Source organism: Natrix helvetica (genome assembly GCF_964273705.1).
Source record: "Natrix helvetica genome assembly, chromosome: 1".
Lineage (NCBI taxonomy): Eukaryota > Metazoa > Chordata > Lepidosauria > Squamata > Natricidae > Natrix > Natrix helvetica.
This window is the reverse complement of record NC_138548.1, coordinates 307,005,340-307,024,691: the sequence shown is the minus strand read 5'-3', so window position 1 is coordinate 307,024,691 and position 19,352 is coordinate 307,005,340. Positions and strand designations below refer to the sequence as shown.

The following is a 19,352-nucleotide window of genomic DNA, read 5'->3' as shown; positions in this document are numbered from 1 at the left end:
AATTTAACCTGACTAAAGAATAAAATTACAAATTAATCATAAATTAATTCATATGCCTTCGAAAGCTCTATATAAGAGACATATAAACTAGGAGACTGTGTTCTGTTCACACCTTGGACACAAAGTCAGCTGGGTGACCTTGGGCCAGTCACTTTTCTCAACCCTAGAAAAGTGACAATGGCAAAGTACTTCTGAAAAATCTTGCTAAGAAAACTGCAAGGATTTGTCCAGGCAGTTTCTGAGAATCGAACACAATTGAACAGAAGAAAATAAAAGAGCTTGATATGGGTGTCTTATTGAGGGGATTAAGAAATTATAACCATACTGAGTAAAAAGTAAATATTTTTCTTTTCTATTATAGCAACAGGTAGGACTCAAAACTTCCTCCAGAACTGTGACCTTAATTGTCATTTTAGTGATCTCCTATTACATCTAATTGGGCAGTTTCTTTATGATATTTGCTCAAATGTAGTGTCTGTTGCCAGAAATATATCAGTGGAAGAGCCAAAGAGCCAAATGCTAATCTCTACCGTCTAGCTTCTCTAGGCAGCTTTATTAGTTTATCTAAAACAAGTACATCTTCCCACTGTTATTTCTGTAGCATGGATTACCTTTTTTCTGATTAACACTCCATTAGTTTTTTTTTCATTGGTCTTCAGGTTAAAATGGTGCCATAGTTCTTAGATTTTTTTAAAATCAAGGTGCACCTGGCTGAAAGCATAATGAATTGTTCCTCTTTGGAAAAATAAGATATATTTAACCTAAAATGGTACAAGGCACAGACAATCGTTTTGGCAACTATTTCAGTCTTTAAACCCATGCTTTTTCTGCAATTTGTTTCCATGCCTGAATCACTCATACCTAATGGCATTTTGTGGTACATGCAGACGAGAAAATTTTAAGAGTAGATGATCCCAACTCAAATGCCTCAAATAGACCTTGAATAGCAGTCACCTCCATGATTGCCATAGACTTGCTGCATGAATGTGAATGAAACCTCTTTGAATTCTAAATGCCAATCTCTTCAAGAGGCATTATTTTATTTTTATTTACAGCATTTATGGGACAGTGTTATCTAGAGAATGGAGTGCTTAAAATACATGTTAGTAATCTTTTTTGATAGTTAAAATAAGACCCAATCTTAAGTACTATTAAGACCCAACCGTAAAAGTACTATTAATTACAAGATATGTTTCAGAAGATAAGCATTTGCATATTACAGTCATGAAAATTATATGAAAATATCCATAGATTCACCCAGAGTTGAGCTCCAGTGAAAGAATCAAATGGATGTCTTAAGCCTGTGCCAGGCATAAGGTATTCACTTCCTTTCTTAAAATATCCCAATAACATAAAAGGGGATGAAAAATAATTATACCTTTTAAAACTATTCCAGGGAAATGTTTAAAAATAGAATAAAGCTTTCTATTTCTTTACCTCACTAGAAAAAGGTTCTTTTTCCATATTCAACACACATAAAATGTTGCCTTAAATATCTTATTTCTTTTGGGGATTTTAAATTTGCTGTTGAGAATCCTTAAAGCTCACATCTTCTAAACTGTCAGCAGGTGAACATCTTTTTCTAAGACATTCACAAACTTCAATAAGAGGTCTACTCTGAAAAGAAAATTTGGTCACCTTACAGAGTTACTGTTTCCTTTTTTTTTTTTTTTTTTTTTTTGCAGAATAGATACCTGTAAGGATTACCTTTAAATTTGGGGCAAAAACATAAGAGACACTAAATTATTTTACAATATCTATTCCTTACTTTAAAGTGGACTGTATACTAGAACAGTATCAAAACATTATAAAAATCTATCAGGAAAGCTGCTGTAAATCCTGGAAAGTTGAGGTGCAATTAAAATAAACAAATAGTTAATAATTTATTTAAACAAAACTTTTAGGAAAACCCATTCTTTGACGTTGATCTTTCTGGAGCAGAAACCCAAATAGAAGCCTAGGATAATTCAATTCTTCCCTCTCAAGGCCTTTAATATTAAAATTCATAATAAAGGTTAATACTGACTTTAGCTTCATTGCTGCATATATAATGGTATATTGTATATTAGGTTACGTAAGAGTCCTAATTTAAACTGAAACTGTGTAGATCTAGAATGAAAATGCCAGAGAAACTTAATTGTGTTTATTTTTCCTCATGCAGGGTGTCAAACCAGCAAGTTTTGATAAAGTTACTGATCCTGAAATTAAGGAGATAATTGGAGAGTGTATTTGCAAAAATAAAGAAGAGAGGTTTGTTTCAAATAGTAAATTTCTGTTGTTTGTGAAACAGGTCATAACCCTGAGTACATTTCAAAGTAATTTCTTGGGATGGAGGCAGAAAACTGACAAGAGCTGGCCAGTACCATTTTAAACTGATAGACCTACTATAATCTAATCACGTAGATCTCTTAGGATAGTTACTAGCTAGACAGAAATTAATATGGTTACTATGGGGAGATGAATCAGTGCCCATTTGAAATCTGGTTAGTGTGATTATATCAGAGGTGGTATTCAGCAGGTTCTGACCAGTTCTGGAGAACCAGTAGCAGATATTTTGAGTAGTTCAGAGAACCAGTAAATACCATCTCTGACTGGCTCCATCCCTGTCTATTCTCTGTCATCAGAGTCCCAGCTGATCTGGAGGGAATGGGGATTTTGCAGTAACCTTACCCTAGAGTGGGGTGGGAATGGAGATTTTACAGTATCCTTCCCCCACAACGCCCACCAAGCCACACCCACAGAATCGGTAGTAAAAAAAATTGAATCCCACCACTGGACTATATTCCTGTGAATTTTGAGGACTTCTCAGAAAATTTCACTTTCAGAATTCTTCTGGACTGTCTATCAATAAACAGAGCAGTATGAGACTTTCTTCAAGTACTCATTTTACATTTTTATTCTTATTTATAACCTTTATACAGTGCCCATCTCACCTCAAATCTGGGCAATTTACAAATAAAAGCCATATAGATATATAAAAAGAGACATAGTTAGAAACAAAGTTTAAAAAAACACAATTAAAATAAAGATTAAAAGGTTAAAAAAATGGCAAGGGGGCATCCTCAAGCCACCAGCCATCCCATGGTTGCATACCACTCTTGGACTCCCATGCCAGTTGGCAGAACCAGATCTTGACATCCTTCCTGAAAGCCAGAAGGATGGTACTTTATCTCACTTCTGGGGGCAAGATGTTCTATAGGCAGAGGCAACAGTAAAGAAGACTCTCATCCTAGACCAGTGATGGCGAACCTTTTTTGGCTCAAGTGCCACAAGTGGGGGGAGCGCAGGGGGGTCGAGTGAGGGCGTGCCGCACCCATAATGCAATGCGCGACCCCCCAGTGTGCATGCACGCACAACGCGCAACCCCCCCCCCCATTTTTACATTTTTTTGCCCTCCCCAGGCTCCAGGGGCTTTATAGGAACCTGGGGAGGGTGAAAAGGGCCTCCCCCGACCCCCTGGAGGCCCTCTGGAGGTTTCAGGGACTGTCCGGAGGCTTCCCTGAAGCCTTCGGAGTGCTTAAAACCACCCTCCGAGCAAACCGGAAGTGACTTCCGGGTTGCTCGGAGGGTCGTTTTAAGCACTCCAAAGGCATCAGGGAAGCCTCGGACGGTCCCTGAAGCCTTCGGAGCGCTTAAAACCACCCTCCGAGCAAACGAAGTGACTTTTTTTAAGCGCTCCGCCCAGGCTCCAGAGGCTTTATAGGCTTCCCTGATGCCTTTGGAGCGCTTAAAACCACCCTCCCAGCAAACCGGAAGTGACTTTTTTAAAAGCTATTTTAAAAGCTATTTTTAAAAGCTATTTTAAAAGCTATTTTTCGCCTTTTTTTAAAACCACCCTCCGAGCAAACGAAGTGACTTAAAACGGAGCTTTTAAAATAGCTTTTAAAAAAGTGAACTCACCTGGCCAGCGCGCACATGCATAGGTTCACCATCACGGTCCTAGACCCCGCCAATCAAAATTGTTTAATCAATGGGTTCTACAACAATCCTCTCTGACTGGGTGGGACAGGATGGTTCTTCAGATAACCAGGTCGACACCATGAAACACTTTAAAAGTTTTTAAAAGACTTTAAAAATCAACACCTTGAATTTGACTAGACAATAAACTGGCATCCAATGCAGATCACATAGTAGAGGTGTTACATGTGCAACCCTAGGGATGCCCAGATCTGCCCATGGTACTGCATCAATTGCAGCTTCTAGATACACTTCAAGATTGGCACATTATACAGCACATTACAGTAATCCATACATAAGGTGACTAAGCCATGAGTGACCAAAAGAAAGGCTTCTCAATCCAGGTAAGTTCCATAAAATAGTATGTGGAGATTTGTATTTGACAAGTAGCAATTGGATGCAGTATCTCACAAGACTCTGTCTTAATCCTTCTACAGGTTTTAAACCTTATATTTATATATTTAATTAAACATAATGGACAAAGAAAAATATCCACAAAATTGCCCATATTTTTCAGAGTATAAGGCGCACCTTTTTCCCTCAAAAAAGAGGCTGAAAATCTGGGTGTGTCTTATACACTGAATACAGCATTTTTGCCTCCCGAAACCCCGCCCCCTTCACCAAAATGGCCATGCATGGCCTTTAGGAGGCTTTCAGAGTGCTCCTGGGGACTGGAGAGGGCAGAAATGAGTGAAAAACAGGCTGTTTCTTTGCTCAATTGTGCCCCTCCAGCCCAGGAGCACTCTATAAGCCTCCTAAAGGCTATGCATGCCCTTTTTTGTCAAAAATGAGCCCATTTTTGGAAGGTCTGCAGAGTGCAAAAACTTTTTTTTTTAATTTGCCTCTTCAAAATCTTGGTGCGTCTTATACTCCAGTACATCTTATACTCTGAAAAATACAGTGTATATATGTGGGTTTTCTTTCATGTATACCTCTGTACAAAGTTTTACACAACAGGTTCAATAAAAGAAGCTTAACCACAGAGGCAGATCATTCAGACAGTTGAAATTGATATCATCATTATGTTGGTGATATCCAGCTTTATTCTTTTCTCCATCAGATTTCAGAGACGACGTAGGAATCCTAAATCAATATTTAGGATTTGTAAAAGATTAGGCGAGAACTAGCAAGTGAAAGCTGAGAGCGTATTGACTAAAGGATTGCCTAGTCAAATAAAAATATTGCATTACTGCCAGATTTGTATGGAGTGCAACATTTTAATAGTCAGCCTGACAGCTTGATTTGACTTTCACCTAAATGTTAGGTAATAGCTGCAGCTAGGAGTACACCATCCCGCTGCACACATTCCTAGAGAAAGCAGATCAGCCAGCAGAGGTGCATGATTTAGTTATTTTTCATTTGGATTTTAGAAAGATTTACATGGGATTCATCTTTTTAAAAAAATACTACAAACTATATCTAATTGGTTTTTTGCTTGTTTTAATCGGTTAGTTTTCTAGGTTAGTTTTCTGGACAATCTGGCTTTTTAATACATTTACTACCCATTCCTGCTATCAGGTCTTGTTATGTTGTCTGCATTCAGGCTTCCTTAATGAAGTTCATATGCAATACTGCATCTGAATTATGCAGATTCTTGGCTCATCATAAGTGAACCTTATGCTAAGGTAAACAGATCCAATACCAAGATTGATTGCAAGATGGTTAATATGCAAGGAATGCTATGCTAAAAGATAGTTTCAGCATAGTTTATCTACGTCCATTGATGGGTAGAACCAATAAAAAAGAAATATATGGTGCATAGAAGTATACTAAGGAGAAAAAAGGTGAGGGGGAAAATATCTAAAAAGTATAAATTGGGTCTGATACGTTTCAGATAAACATATCTTTTTCAAGAACATTGTACAAAACAAACACAGAAACTTGAAAAGGTATAGTAAGTGTTTTAACTCTGTTAGGCACAAGTGGCAAATGGGCAGCAGCCATTGAAATTTAAAAAAACTAATAAATGGTGTGATGTTTATTATACCACATATTTGGCAGTCACTTCTAGAAACACTTGCTTTTTTGCTACTGTAATATAAAAACCTTTTTGTTAAGTATTACAGATATTGAAAGCAAATTTTGAGTTGCTCTTTCATTAAACCTAGAAAGACATAAGGTGCCAAGGAAGTTCTAATACATATACTCTAATATATATGTGTGTAACATGTATGTGTGTTATCAACAGTAATATTGAAATAATGCACAGCTAATTGGTCCTTAAAGAGTAGAGGAGAAAAAAATGGACTTAACATCTGTTGTGTTCTTTGTTCCCAGATATGAAATTAAAGATTTATTAAGCCATGCCTTCTTTGCTGAGGATACTGGGGTGAGAGTGGAACTTGCAGAAGAAGACGATGGTAGGAAATCCTCTATTGCCTTAAGACTCTGGGTAGAAGATGCTAAGAAATTGAAAGGGAAGTCCAAAGATAATGGAGCCATTGAGTTTACTTTTGAACTGGAGAAAGAAACTCCTGATGATGTTGCACAAGAAATGGTAAAATAAACTTCTCTTGACACTCTTTTTCCTTTCTCCTCCTCCTCCTCCTCCTCCTCCTCCTCCTCCTCCTCCTCCTCCTCCTCCTCCTCCTCTTCTTCTCTCTCTCTCTGTGTGTGTGTGTGTGTGTGTGTGTGTGTGTGTAAGTAATATAAATCTTAAATCTCAAATGATATCAGAGGCAAACCTGGAAAAGTAAATTTGATTCAAAAGATACAGCACAAACTATCTTCAAAAGCCATAAATGGATCCACAGAAATGAAGTACAGTAATTTAAGTTACGAATCTTGCTTATATGTAATTTTATAGTTAATTTCCACAACATCAAAACACATTCTTTCAGAAGCTGATAAAATTTTGATTGGCACTCATTAGGTAAGAATCTGGAATAGAATTTAAAACCATTTTTCTTTCTTTGTGCAGTAAGATAAGTTACAGTATATACCAGCGATGGCGAACCTTTTTTGGCTCGCGTGCCACAAGTGGGGGGAGCACGGGGGGGGTCGTGTGCGGGCGTGCCGCACCCATAATGCAACGCGCCCCCAGTGCGCATGCGCGCACAACGCGCCCATTTTTGCATGATTTTTTCGCCTTCCCCAGGCTCCAGAGGCTTTATAGGAGCCTGGGGAGGGCGAAAAGAGCCTCCCCCGCCCCCCCGGAGGCTTCAGGGAACGTCCGGAGGTTTCCCTGAAGCCTTCGGAACACTTAAAACCTCCTCGCCACCCCCGGAGGTTTCAGGGAACGTCCGGAGGCTTCCCTGAAGCCTTCGGAACACTTAAAACCTCCCCGCCACCCCCGGAGGTTTCAGGGAACATCCGGAGGCTTCCCTGAAGCCTTCGGAACACTTAAAACCTCCCCGCCACCCCCGGAGGCTTCAGGGACCGTCCGGAGGCTTCCCTGAAGCCTTCGGAACACTTAAAACCAACCTCCGAGCAACCCGGACTTCCGTTACGACTATTGTCGCCGCTGCTGCCCCCGTTCACAGGACCCGCCTCTCACCCTCTTCCTCCAGTCGGCAGGCTCCGACTCGTTCGCTGCCTGCCGGGCCCCGGCACCGCTTTCGAGCCAGTGGGGGAAAGGAGGAGGAGAAGGAGGACAACAAAGCCCCCTTCGCTTTCCCCGCCCCCGCCCCCTTTCGCCTTAATCCTTGTGATGGCGCGGCTAGAGGAGGAGGAGGAGGAGGCGAGGGTGGCGCGGCTGAAGCCTGACGGACTTCCCTTCGGCCGAGCCCGTCCTAGCGGCGGTGGCGGCGGCGGCAGCGATGTGAAGGCCGGGCGCAAGGACGCCGAGCCTGAGGCACCGCGCAGTGGAGGCGATCCGGTCCCGGGCGATGGAGACGCACGTCTCGTGCCTGTTCAGGGACCGTCCCGAGGCTTCCCTGAAGCCTTCAGAGCGCTTAAAATGACCATCCGAGCAACCCGGAAGTCACTTCCGGGTTGCTCGGAGGTTGGTTTTAAATGTTCCGAAGGCTTCAGGGAAGCCTCGGGACGTTCCCTGAAGCTTCCGGGGGGGGAGGCTCTTTTCGCCCTCCCCAGGCTCCTATAAAGCCTCTGGAGCCTGGGGAAGGCGAAAAATAGCTTTTAAAAAGGTGAACTCAGCTGGCCAGCGCGCGCACGCGCGCTGGCCAGCTGACAGGGCAGCGCCTCGCGTGCCCTGACAAATGGCTCCGCGTGCCACTTGTGGCATGCGTGCCATAGGTTCGCCATCACGGGTATATACTATATATCTATGGCCTGGTTGCAATCTCCTCATGGCCCTCAGTTTGTGGGGCCCTGCTTTACAGAAGTTTCTGGGCAGTTTACAGAGTCAGCATATTTCCCCCAACAATCTGGGTCCTCATTTTACTGACCTTGGAAGGATGGAAGGCTAAGTCAACCTTGAGCTGGTCAGGATCATACTCCAGACTGTGGGCAGAATTAGCTTGCAATATAGTATTGCATTGCAACTACTGTACCAGGGTATTTGGATGCAGCTGCCTATCATTTTGAAAAATTGCATTTATATGCTTGAACTATACTATAGGAGTTTCTTCCTGAAAAAATGTTTTTTTTTCAAATTGCATTGCAAATGCGAAATTTCTTACTTGGTTTATTCATGAAGCAGACAATGAGATTATATGAGTTTGATGCCAACTATGACTGGTTTTAATTATTCCTAAAAATGCCCTCCTCCCTTTCACCATCTGTTACATTTGGACCAAAAAAAAAATCCCCACTTACTTTACCTAAAGTTCTAGGAATATTTAAATTATAATAGCTCCAATAGTGATATAGATAACTATTCATAGCCAATGGTGACTAATAAAAATATTTATGACAATTGATCATAGTTTTGCAATTGATTCTCTGCTTTATAAAGAAAATGTTTCAGATACAACTTGTACTCTTTTTGAAAATAATTTTATCAATGAAAACCTTGGAGTTCTATCTACTATATTTAATTTAAGCAATACGTCTGCAAACTATTCAGCCACATACATACAAAACCTCAGACGGGTGATTTAGAATTTGTAACTCTCTACTCAGTTACTAAAAGTGCATATGGCGTGGGTGTGTGAGGCACCATGATGTAAAAACACAATCAAAATATGGATTTGGTCTTGAAAATCTTTTATTTCAGGTTGATGCCGGATTCTTTCATGAAAGTGATGTCAAAATAATTGCAAAATCAATACGTGACAGAGTAGCCTTAATACAATGGAGAAGAGACAGGATTTGGCCCATGTTGCATTCAGAAGATCATCGGGACCCTGAGAGCTTAGAAAAAACGAAGGCCACACAAGCACAAACACTTCAGATTATACACACTTCTCATGCTGGTCAACAGATTCCATCAGAACCAGACGAGCCTGAAGTGGACCAGCATCTTTCTCAACAAAATCTGCCCACAAGCATCACTTCACTTGCATGTAAGTCTAGTATGTGTTCTGTGTTGGTTTAAGGATATAGCACAAATACACTGATGCTCAGAATGGATGTCATTGGCCATGTTTATGCACTACAGTAAACCAAAATTCTTCAGGATTCTGGTTTTACAGGAATAGGTATGTTAATATAGAGTCTTTAATAGCTCCTGCTCCATCTGGCTGATGGGGATAATTATCAAACATGAAGTATTTAATACATAATTTGCTTAATAAGTTATCTGAATTAGCACCTCTGTTTTTGTTGGCTTAACCAGTTGGAACTTAATATGAATAAGCTTCTTCCTACTATGTTAAAATTCTATAGAATTTTATCTCTGATGGACTGATGCAGCCAGGTAGTGGTGGGTTGCAGGCGGTACGCTCTGTATGGGCGTACCGGATCCTGCCCGGAACACCGGGTACGGTGCTCCAGAAGGCCCACCCGCCCGCCCACGCTACTTACTGTGTTTTAAAGCTGTCGGCGCTTTCACGCATGGTGTGTACAGTGCCTGTGCGATGCTCTGCTGAGCAGCTGGAGCATCGCAGAGGCTTGCGGAAGCATTTGACGCTACAACACATTCACGCGCTGTATGTACATGCATGTGGGTGATGCCAGGGCCATTCCAACCATACCGGTTGGAACAGAATCCGGAACCCACCACTGCAGCCAGGGCTTTGGTTGCATGGATAAGAACAAATAAATATATGCTAAATATATTTGCTAAATATATACAAGAACAATAAATATATCCTACATATATATACACGAACAATAAATATTTACTAAGAAATCAATAAACAGTTTGTCTTACTATGATTAGGATTGTACTTAATTGAATTTGTGTCATTCAACAATTTTAAAGTAGGGGAAAAAGTCATTGGAAGGAAGTGAATTCCCCCGGGATTTAAGGGGAGATGTTACCTTGCCAGGTCACAAGTAAAGGCTCCCCTCCCTTCTTTTTTATAGTAACCATGTTGCCTCCAGGTGATCATACCATTGCAAGAAATGGAAAGACAGAGGATGTGCCCTCATGTGGTGGTGGTTAAAAAAGACCACCAACCATTTTCTGACATGTTAATATAGCCAACTCTTTAAACTGTATTCAATTGTCCTTCTAAAACAAGCTAATTATGCTCAATCTAATGTTGGTAGGACTGTTCAATGTGTATGGAAGTTTGCCAACATGTATTTTGGCTGAGAAAATACTGTTCTAGGTTTAGTCAAGATTACAATTACAATTTTCTTATGCTGTATTAGTAAAAATATTTAAAGACTCTGGGACTGCTGCTTGAAGACCTGTATACACTACATTGCGAAAAGTATTTGCTCACCCATCCACATAATCAGAATCAGTTGTGAGCAAATACTTTATCTAATTGCATTAGATAAAAATTAAAGTCTCTGTTTTATAGTGCAGAAATGTTTTAAAAATAATCTTTTTTTCTGAGTTTCTACTCTCAATTGGTTCTTTCAGGACTGTAAATTTTTGGCATCATATGTTGTTCCAATGCTTGCACAATGTTTTTAAGTCTAAAAGCCCTATAAATAATTTCCTTTGCTGGTGATATTCAAATACAACAGAAATGTACATAAATAATTTAGCATCTGTGTACAACAGATGATAACAGAATCCAAGTTTGGCTTCCAACTGCTGCTTCAGCTTTGTATAGTTGTCTTCATTTTTGTGGTTAGATGATTCCTATAATTAGATTATATTTTCCTATTCTATAAACATCTCTATATTATTAAGTATCCAACTCCCCCCCCTAAACTTAGATGAGTAAAATTGAAAGGAGTTATTGTTTTCTAAATTTGGAAAGATGATTAGGTAGACATGGGTGAAATTTTCATCAATGAAAGATTGATTGAAAAATCCAGAAATGTGGCTTCCAAAGACAAATGAAATGAAAATGTAACCCATGAACAACACATTTTTAATATTCTTAAATAATAGAAGGGAGCAGTGCTTTATACTTTTTACATCATTTGTTACTGTATAGGAACAGGTAAAACAATGTTCAAATTATTTTATTTGATATAATATGGGGGATACACTTATCATTTAACCTTACTAGAAATATACAAAAAAAATTTAAATGTTCATTTATATACTTTAGCAAACTCAGATATTGTCTAGTGGCATTTTTTAATGTGGGCCACTTTCAGTGGTCCTGTGGTGCTTCATTATTCTCTCCTGGAAGGAAAGCAAAAATAACCAGAATCTCAAATAATTCATGCTGACTGATCAACGGGGGTATATCCTACTGGAGGTAGTTGAAGTATTAAGAGAAAATCCCCCCCCCCAAGCATCCTGTTCCCTTTCCCCCCATCTTTTTAGTTGTAATTTTTACTGTTATTAGAAATATATATATTTATAGTTTTATTGGCTTTTAATGTAAGCCACTCAACAGTCGCTCTAGGCAAGATGAATGGCAAACAAATCCAATAAATAAATAAAAAACTCAAATTACTACTATAATATAAAGAGCTTGCAATATCAGCCTTTGAAACTCACTAACAAATAATTGGTAGAAATATAGCAGGTAGTCCTCGACTTACAGCTATAATTGAACACAAAATTTACGCTGCTAAGTGAGAAATTTGTTAGGTCAGTTTTGTCCCATTCTACAACTTTTTTCACCAGATTTGTTAAGTGAATCGCTTTTGTTAAATTAGTCACATGATTGTTAAGTGAATCTGACTTACCCATTGACTTTGCTTGACAGAAGGTTGCACATGACCCTGGGACATTGCAACCACCATAAATATGAACTAATTGTCAACCTTCTGGATTTTAATTACGTGACTTTGGGGATGCTGCAACAGTAATAAGTGTGAAAACTGGTCATAAATCACTTTTTTCAGTGCTGCTGTAACTTCAAACAGTCACTAAACAAACTTGTAAGGCTAGAACTATCTGTACAGCAATGTTACATTTTGTGTGTGCGTGTCTTTGAGTCAGTTGACTCCTGGCAACGTCTGAACTAATCTCTGCAGTTTTCTTGGCAATGCAATCTGTGCAGTTTTTTGGAAATAGCTTTTGCCTTCTTCCTAGGGCTAAGAGAGAGTGGCCCAAAATTACCCAGCTGATTATATGCCTAAAGTGGGACTGGGAACTCGTAGCCTGCTTCCTTAACCACTACACCAAAAGGGGCTCTGAATGTTACATTTACCTATGAAAATGTAGAGTGTTGGTTAGACTGCAGATCGTGATAAATTCTAATGAAAATTTGAAAGTTGGTAGAAAGAAATATAGACAGCCAATTTTTCAAAATTTCTTCAGTCCGTCATGTCTGCATTTTATATATTCCCCACAGGCTCATCTCCCAATTTAGATATAATTGGGAATAACTCATTTATATTTATGGAGTTGGTTTAGATTCTTTTGTTTCAACCTTTGAAATTTAACACTTAAACAGAAAAAAAAACCATCCTGGGGTTTTAAAGCTGTTCGGAAAGTGAAGTGAATACCCTGCCAATCTACTGCAAGGGTTGCTAAGTGGTTTCAATTACACAAATTCTCAGTTCCTTTCCTGCAGCCATGTTGAAGTGTTACGTAAATCTCTTTATCAATTTCTAATTTTGACTGTGGAGAAATAAGTGATTTTTCCTCCCATGTATCGTGTACCAGATCTGATTCATTATTGATTCAGATTGACTGACTTCTGGAGTACCCTAAACCTTACATTATAAGCTATTTCCAAAGCTCCAAATTAAGATCTTGAGTAAGATTGGGTGGCCTTTGTACCCTCCAATATGAATAATGCTTTGATTGCTTTCAGTTTATGAAACCAAGTTTTTTTTAAAAAATCAACATTAACAATATTTCAGCCGATAGCACATTCGACAGTGGTCAAGGATCAACAGTGTACTCAGACTCCCAGAGTAGCCAGCAAAGTGTGATCTATTCGTCGATTCCTGATGCAATACCTCCAGCTGTTCAGCGTGTTTATAGTCCACCTCTCAGCGAGAGCCAGACTTTGCCACATGGTCTTCAGCAGATAGGGCCCTACCAGCAACCCTCAGTAGTAAGTATGGTTTTCTTCAATTATCACATGTGAATTTTGAAAAATGATTAAATAATTGCATAACCTCAGAAGTCTGTTCAGCTAACCATTTTTCTTGGTCATGTTCATACAGGATATATGAATTGAGTCACAAAGATATATATGTTTGTTTACTTATTATTTTATGTAACACTAGCTGATAACCCGGCATTGCCTGGGTATTTATTTATCCTAACCCTGTATTAGACAGGAAAAGGAATGAATTATATCTATAGTGTCAAGTCAAAGTAATTTACTATAGATATAATTGATTCTTTTTCATTTCAGCGGCCTAGGCATTCCAGTGTTATGCTGGAACACACACACACAGACACGAACTTGAATCCAAAATGCACACTATCATTGTCAAAAGTACTTTAATTTGATACTATAAATATAATTGATTCCTTTTCAGCAGCCCAGGCGTTCCAGAGTTATGCTGGAACACACACACACACAGAGAGACACACACACACCGAGGTGTGTTAGGAGTGTCTTACCCCACAGTATTTGTTTCCCGAGAGTAAGTCATCTGTGTACCAAGTTTGGTTGAAATTGCTCGAGGCATTCCAGAGTTATGCTGGAATATACAGACACACAGACACACACAGACACACAGCCATTTATACATATACATACACACACACACACACACACACACATATATACATACATACATACATACATACATACATACATACATACATACATATATATATATATATTTAGATGGAGCAAAAAGGGTGGAAAATCTATTTTAGAAACGTTGTACATACAGATTCTAAAAGTTATTTCACTTGTTATGCTTTCTTGCTATTTGTATAGTCAATGACATATTTCTTCATATATATATATTTTAATAGCATTTGGGGTCAGGTATTTTTTCGGCTGTGTTAAAAGACTTCTGCTTAGTACTTTTATAGCTCCTCGGGATAGAATATTTTTCGAAGATGAAAAGTGGTTTGTGTTCTAAGAACTCCACAATTTAAAATAGGTTACTTGGGAAGACATTCATATTTTTTCTCCATTTTCTGTTATAGTGATATTAACAGCAAAATGAATAGACTATCCTGGCAGGAAAGAGCCACAGGCTAGTGAATATAACCCTTTGATTTTTCCAGTAACAAAGATGGCACGTGTCTCATATGTGCTTCCGCAGAAACTGCATTGTGGCTTTGCTAAACCAGTAATAGTTACCTCTGATGCAAAAGCAGTACCTATAGCTGTTGCCATCATACTGACTCTACAATGTCATGAAGCAAACCCAAAATTAGTCCAGGAAAGAAAAAAAAATGCAAAGGAAGTGGATCATAGTTACCAGGATTACAGAAACGCTTCACATTTTGGCCTATTAAAAGCTAGTTGTTACGAATGTAGGAAACAAGTTCTTTTTGTTTTAAATATTAATCTCTAGAAACTGTTGAGTTGCTCAATTGTGAAGGAAAAGTAACATCAGGAGACATTCAAAAATGCATTCTTATTAAGAACAGATATTGTTCTTCCTATAAATCCTATGTGTTTAATGTGCGTATTTAAAAAAATAGCTACAAGATTCTGTTTTCTTCTTCCACAATGCAATAGCCATTCAATTGTATTGTGCTTCGGTGGGCATGCATGTGTTTTTATCCTGTTATTCCTACAGTGCCCTGGACATTTTTATTTTAATGGACATTGTCATAGCAATATATCTACTCAGTTCATTTGAATGATTAACATTAATCACTTGACTAAATACTTTGAACAAGTATATACTGACAGAATGATAAGGTATTTTGTGGAGAATTTTTATAGGCAATAGGTTTCTAAAGTAATGTCTTCCTTCCTACCTTCCTACCTTCCCAGCCTGGACTTCCAGTGGTTCAGGGTCCAACTGTTGCTGTGCCTCCACGGCCACAACTCTATCCAGAACCAGCAATTCCATTTCCTATTGTCCATCCCACCTCAGTTGCCCCTGTGCAGATGAGACAACCTCAGCCTGTATTAGTCAGCCAGCAGGTGAGAAATGATATATTCTGCCTTTATCTTCCCTTTCCCCTCTACACCTTCAAAGTATTCTCCTGGAGAACTTCCTGCGGGATTGTTTTGGCAAGATGTTCAAAAGAAGCGTGTCATTGCTTCCTTCATAGGGCTAAAAGAGAGTGATTGGCCAATGGTCAATCAGTAGCTTTCTGCCTTAGGCAGGATTAGAATTCACAGTCTTCAGGTTTCTAGCCTGTTGCCTTAACTGGCTCTCTTTTTGCCTTTTAGGTAACTGTTAAGCTTAAAACCACTATGTAACTTGTATTATAGGCCCGATTGTCCATTTTATACTGTAATGAAAAGATGTCTTAGCAAACTTTGAGTGCAGCAATAAATTAACAAGTAGGACAACAGTAGCATCTGTGGTGAAGTAACAAAACAAGAAAGCAGTTGTGGTATAATTGAAGCCGTGCTCCTTTTGTATTGTAATTGACATTGCACATATGTACAATGGGCAGGGCTTTGATTGTGCTGCCACAACCACCAAATCTCCCCTGTGGGTTGTAGGGCAATAGAGTGAGAAAGCTTTAATTTCTTTCTTCACCCTATAGCAAACTCAAGATTAATTTCTGACCTCTTTTAAGTTTGTTGCTCTGAGTAGAAGAGATTGACCTCATTATTTGGATTTTTTAAAATGTTATTTCTATTTTATATTTCTTGGCCTGACAATGGACAGCTTTATCATTTTCTTCTGCCATCCTTTATTATTGTTGTTGTTGTTTTGTTGTTATTGTTATTATTTTATAAATAAAATTTATTGGGCTAATTTCACCAGTAGATGAAAATGATCATAAGGAAGGGAGAAGTATCTAGCCCTGGGCATATCATTATTTCCGGACAATGCTTAGTTTGAGTTTGGGCATATATTTGCATAAGTAAATGTATCCAAATCAGCTTTGAAACTATTTATTTATTTATTTCATTTATTTGACTTGTATGCAGCTTAGAAACATACTAAAAGCCAGTAAAACATTAAAATAATACAACAACAACAGCGGAATATTGGATTGCAATTTGATGTTGATTTAACAGTTTGGAATTTTTGTGAAACTGGTAATCATAGTTTGCCAATTCAGAAATGGGAACCATTATTATTATACCAAGACATAGCCATCTGAAAGGCATTAAAAACTGGAACCAATATCTTTTCAGAATATAGCAGAAAAATGGAATTGCATACATATACTTCCTTTTTCTTAATCTCTCTTTTTGTTAACCATTCAGACTGTTTACTTTGTAGATTTTCAATCTATTAACTGTATTTTTAAAAAGTAGGTTTGTTTATTATTTGTTGTTTGCCTATGACTGCTTCTCCAATCCATGCTGATAGCACTTCAAAAACTTATATGATCTTTTTTTAAATTCATCAGCAATCCATCTCAAGCCCAGCTCCTTTACAACAAATTCTCAGCAACCAGCCCGTGTGCCCAGTACAGCAACCTGCACCTCACGTGTTGTCCCAGTTTCAAATGCCCAGTTCTCATATGACAGCTACCAGTGCACCACTGGCACCTCTGCAGGTCCCCCCTGTGCAACCACTTCCACCAGTTCCACCTGCTCAAGTAAGCCCTTTGTAGCACTCAATAAGTTTTCCTCATTTTGGTATGGAGAGTTCTTGTTGCTAGAAACATGGAAATGTTTTCATATCTCAATTGGATTTTGTTGCAACATTGAATTATTTAATCTAGCTATTTATTACCTATTGCCATAATAAATTAAAAAATAAAATAAGAAATTCAGAAAAGTTAAAACAATATGCCACTAGCTCAGAGCAGCCCAGCTCTTGCAATTTCTTCACAATGGACCAATGAGATGAGGAACCAATCAAGAACCAACTTTCTTGGGCTTTCATAACTTGGGTTTCCATAATGTGGACCCACAGAGAGCAGCTTGCTAGGTTCAGATACCTGAACCCAATCAGCCTCCGTGCCAAGAGGTACACCACAAAAGAGTCTCTGAAGATGCTAGCCATAGCCGCTGCCTAAATGTAGAACAAAATAAAGCTAGATCATGACCATTCAGCCTGAGAGTTCATCACTCCTCCTTTGATGCCAGTCATGAAGGCCTATGCCAGTATTTAATATATCACTTCCTCTTATTAGGACAAAAAGGACAGCTGTATGGACATGAGAACTGTGCTGTGTCATTTACATAGTAATAGTAATTTGATGAAGATTTTTTAAAAAGTGACAAATGAAAAAGAAAATTTTAATTTTAAAAGGGGGAAATAACATGCCCGGTCTATATAAAGCAGTCAGATGGCAAATTTCTCTGTCTGTATAATTAATGTTTATATAAACAAAACATGCATTTAAATATCTATAGCACTTCGACTTATATACTGCTTTATAGTGCTTTACTGCCCCCTCGAAGCGGTTTACAGAGTCAGCATATTCGGATCCTCATTTTACTGACCTTGGAAGGATGGAAGGCTGAGTCAACCTTGAGCCTGGTGAGATTCGAACTGTCAAATTGCAGGCAGCTGGCAGTCAGAAGTAGTCTGCAGTACTGCACTCTGAGCACTGTGCCACCATGACTCCTTAAGATATTAGAAGCTTCAGCCTTTGGTTCAAATCATAATTTGAGTACAAAAGCATAAGCTCGTTCAACATATTGTTAAATTGTGAAATGGGTGATCTAGTATTTCATTTGAACTAGAGCACAACTATTTATTTAGCACTATCGCTTATCATCATTGTCAGAATCTTCACACAATTTGCTTGGAGTTCAGTTTATTCATTTATTCAGGTGGTTACCATATTTTTAAAAACAAATTCTCATGCAATAAAAAAAAATCTATGAAACCATAAAATGTTTTGACCCTATTTCCAAAATGCCTCAAAGTCTCATGACAAAAATTGTTTATGAAATATGAATAGCAAGTAAATTAATTTGGATTCTAGATAATAACTACAGTAATACATTTTTTTTCTCAGAGGCTACCTGGTCAAGTCCCTCCAGTTTTCTTGGCAAGGTTTCTCAGAAGTGGTTTGCCATATCCTCCTTCTTAGAGCTAGGAAAGAGTGACTGGACCAAGGTACCCAGCTGGTTTTATGCCTAAGGCAGGACCAAAACTCTCAGTTGCCTCATTACTAACCTGGTGCTTGAATCATATACCAAACTTGCTGAATTATTATCATAGAATAATAGTACTGATAACAGTATAATAAAAATACAAATGGCTTCATGGCCTAGTGGTGAAGATGCTCACCTCTACTTGGGAAGTTGAGAGTTTAATCCTAGGTAGTGGCAGATGTTTCTCCCCTAGGGCACAAAGAAAAAAAAATCTGCTGCAAATTCAACTTAGGCATCCTTGAAGGGCTTCCAGACAGTCAACACTCAGCTCCATCCAGTCACCCTAACTTTACCCCAGATTAAGGGATTGCAGGGTTGTAAAAAGGGAATTTTAACAATATAATAAAAATGACGGTAGCATCATTATCTTTCTGGGTGGACTTAAGACCTGCCTCATAACATGCCTTGGAAGGCGAGCAGTTTCTATAAGGTGAGCCTCTACAGAGAAATCTACCTTTAGGTCTCTTCCTATCTTAACTGCTGGTAGGTTGGAATACCCAAACAGATATTCTCAGACTGTCCAGGCAAATTTGATCAGGAAAAGCATTCTTTTAAAACCCAGCCCCAAGTCATTAACCCTAGCAGTTTAAATGGCACACAGTAACATGCTCATAACCAATGCGGCAACAATATCCAGTGGCAGTATCAAAACTAATAATCCACAAGCATTAAACATGCTGAAGCATCTGTGTGGCCTTCAAAAGCAGTCCCACATAAAATAGCTTTTAGTCATCTAAATGAGATGTAACAAATGCAGGAATCTGTGTCCCCCATGCATTTTAATACCAGGTGGAATGTACAGGTGGAACACCAACTGAAACTGAGAAAAGGTCATCTTATCCGCATCCTCAC

The 19,352-nt window shown here is 38.7% G+C and overlaps 1 protein-coding gene across 11 annotated transcripts in view; it reads left to right on the top strand.

The window, feature by feature from the left end:
• The window catches only part of WNK2 (WNK lysine deficient protein kinase 2), a 118,271-nt gene that overhangs the window by 41,093 nt on the left and 57,826 nt on the right, over positions 1-19,352 (top strand). For all 11 annotated transcript variants that reach the window (XM_081970596.1, XM_081970595.1, XM_081970594.1 and 8 more), the window contains exons 6-11: positions 2,162-2,250; positions 6,235-6,454; positions 9,074-9,362; positions 13,192-13,388; positions 15,249-15,401; positions 16,796-16,987. In XM_081970596.1, the coding sequence (XP_081826722.1) occupies positions 2,162-2,250; positions 6,235-6,454; positions 9,074-9,362; positions 13,192-13,388; positions 15,249-15,401; positions 16,796-16,987 (1,140 nt within the window). The remainder of the gene's footprint in view (positions 1-2,161; positions 2,251-6,234; positions 6,455-9,073; positions 9,363-13,191; positions 13,389-15,248; positions 15,402-16,795; positions 16,988-19,352) is intronic.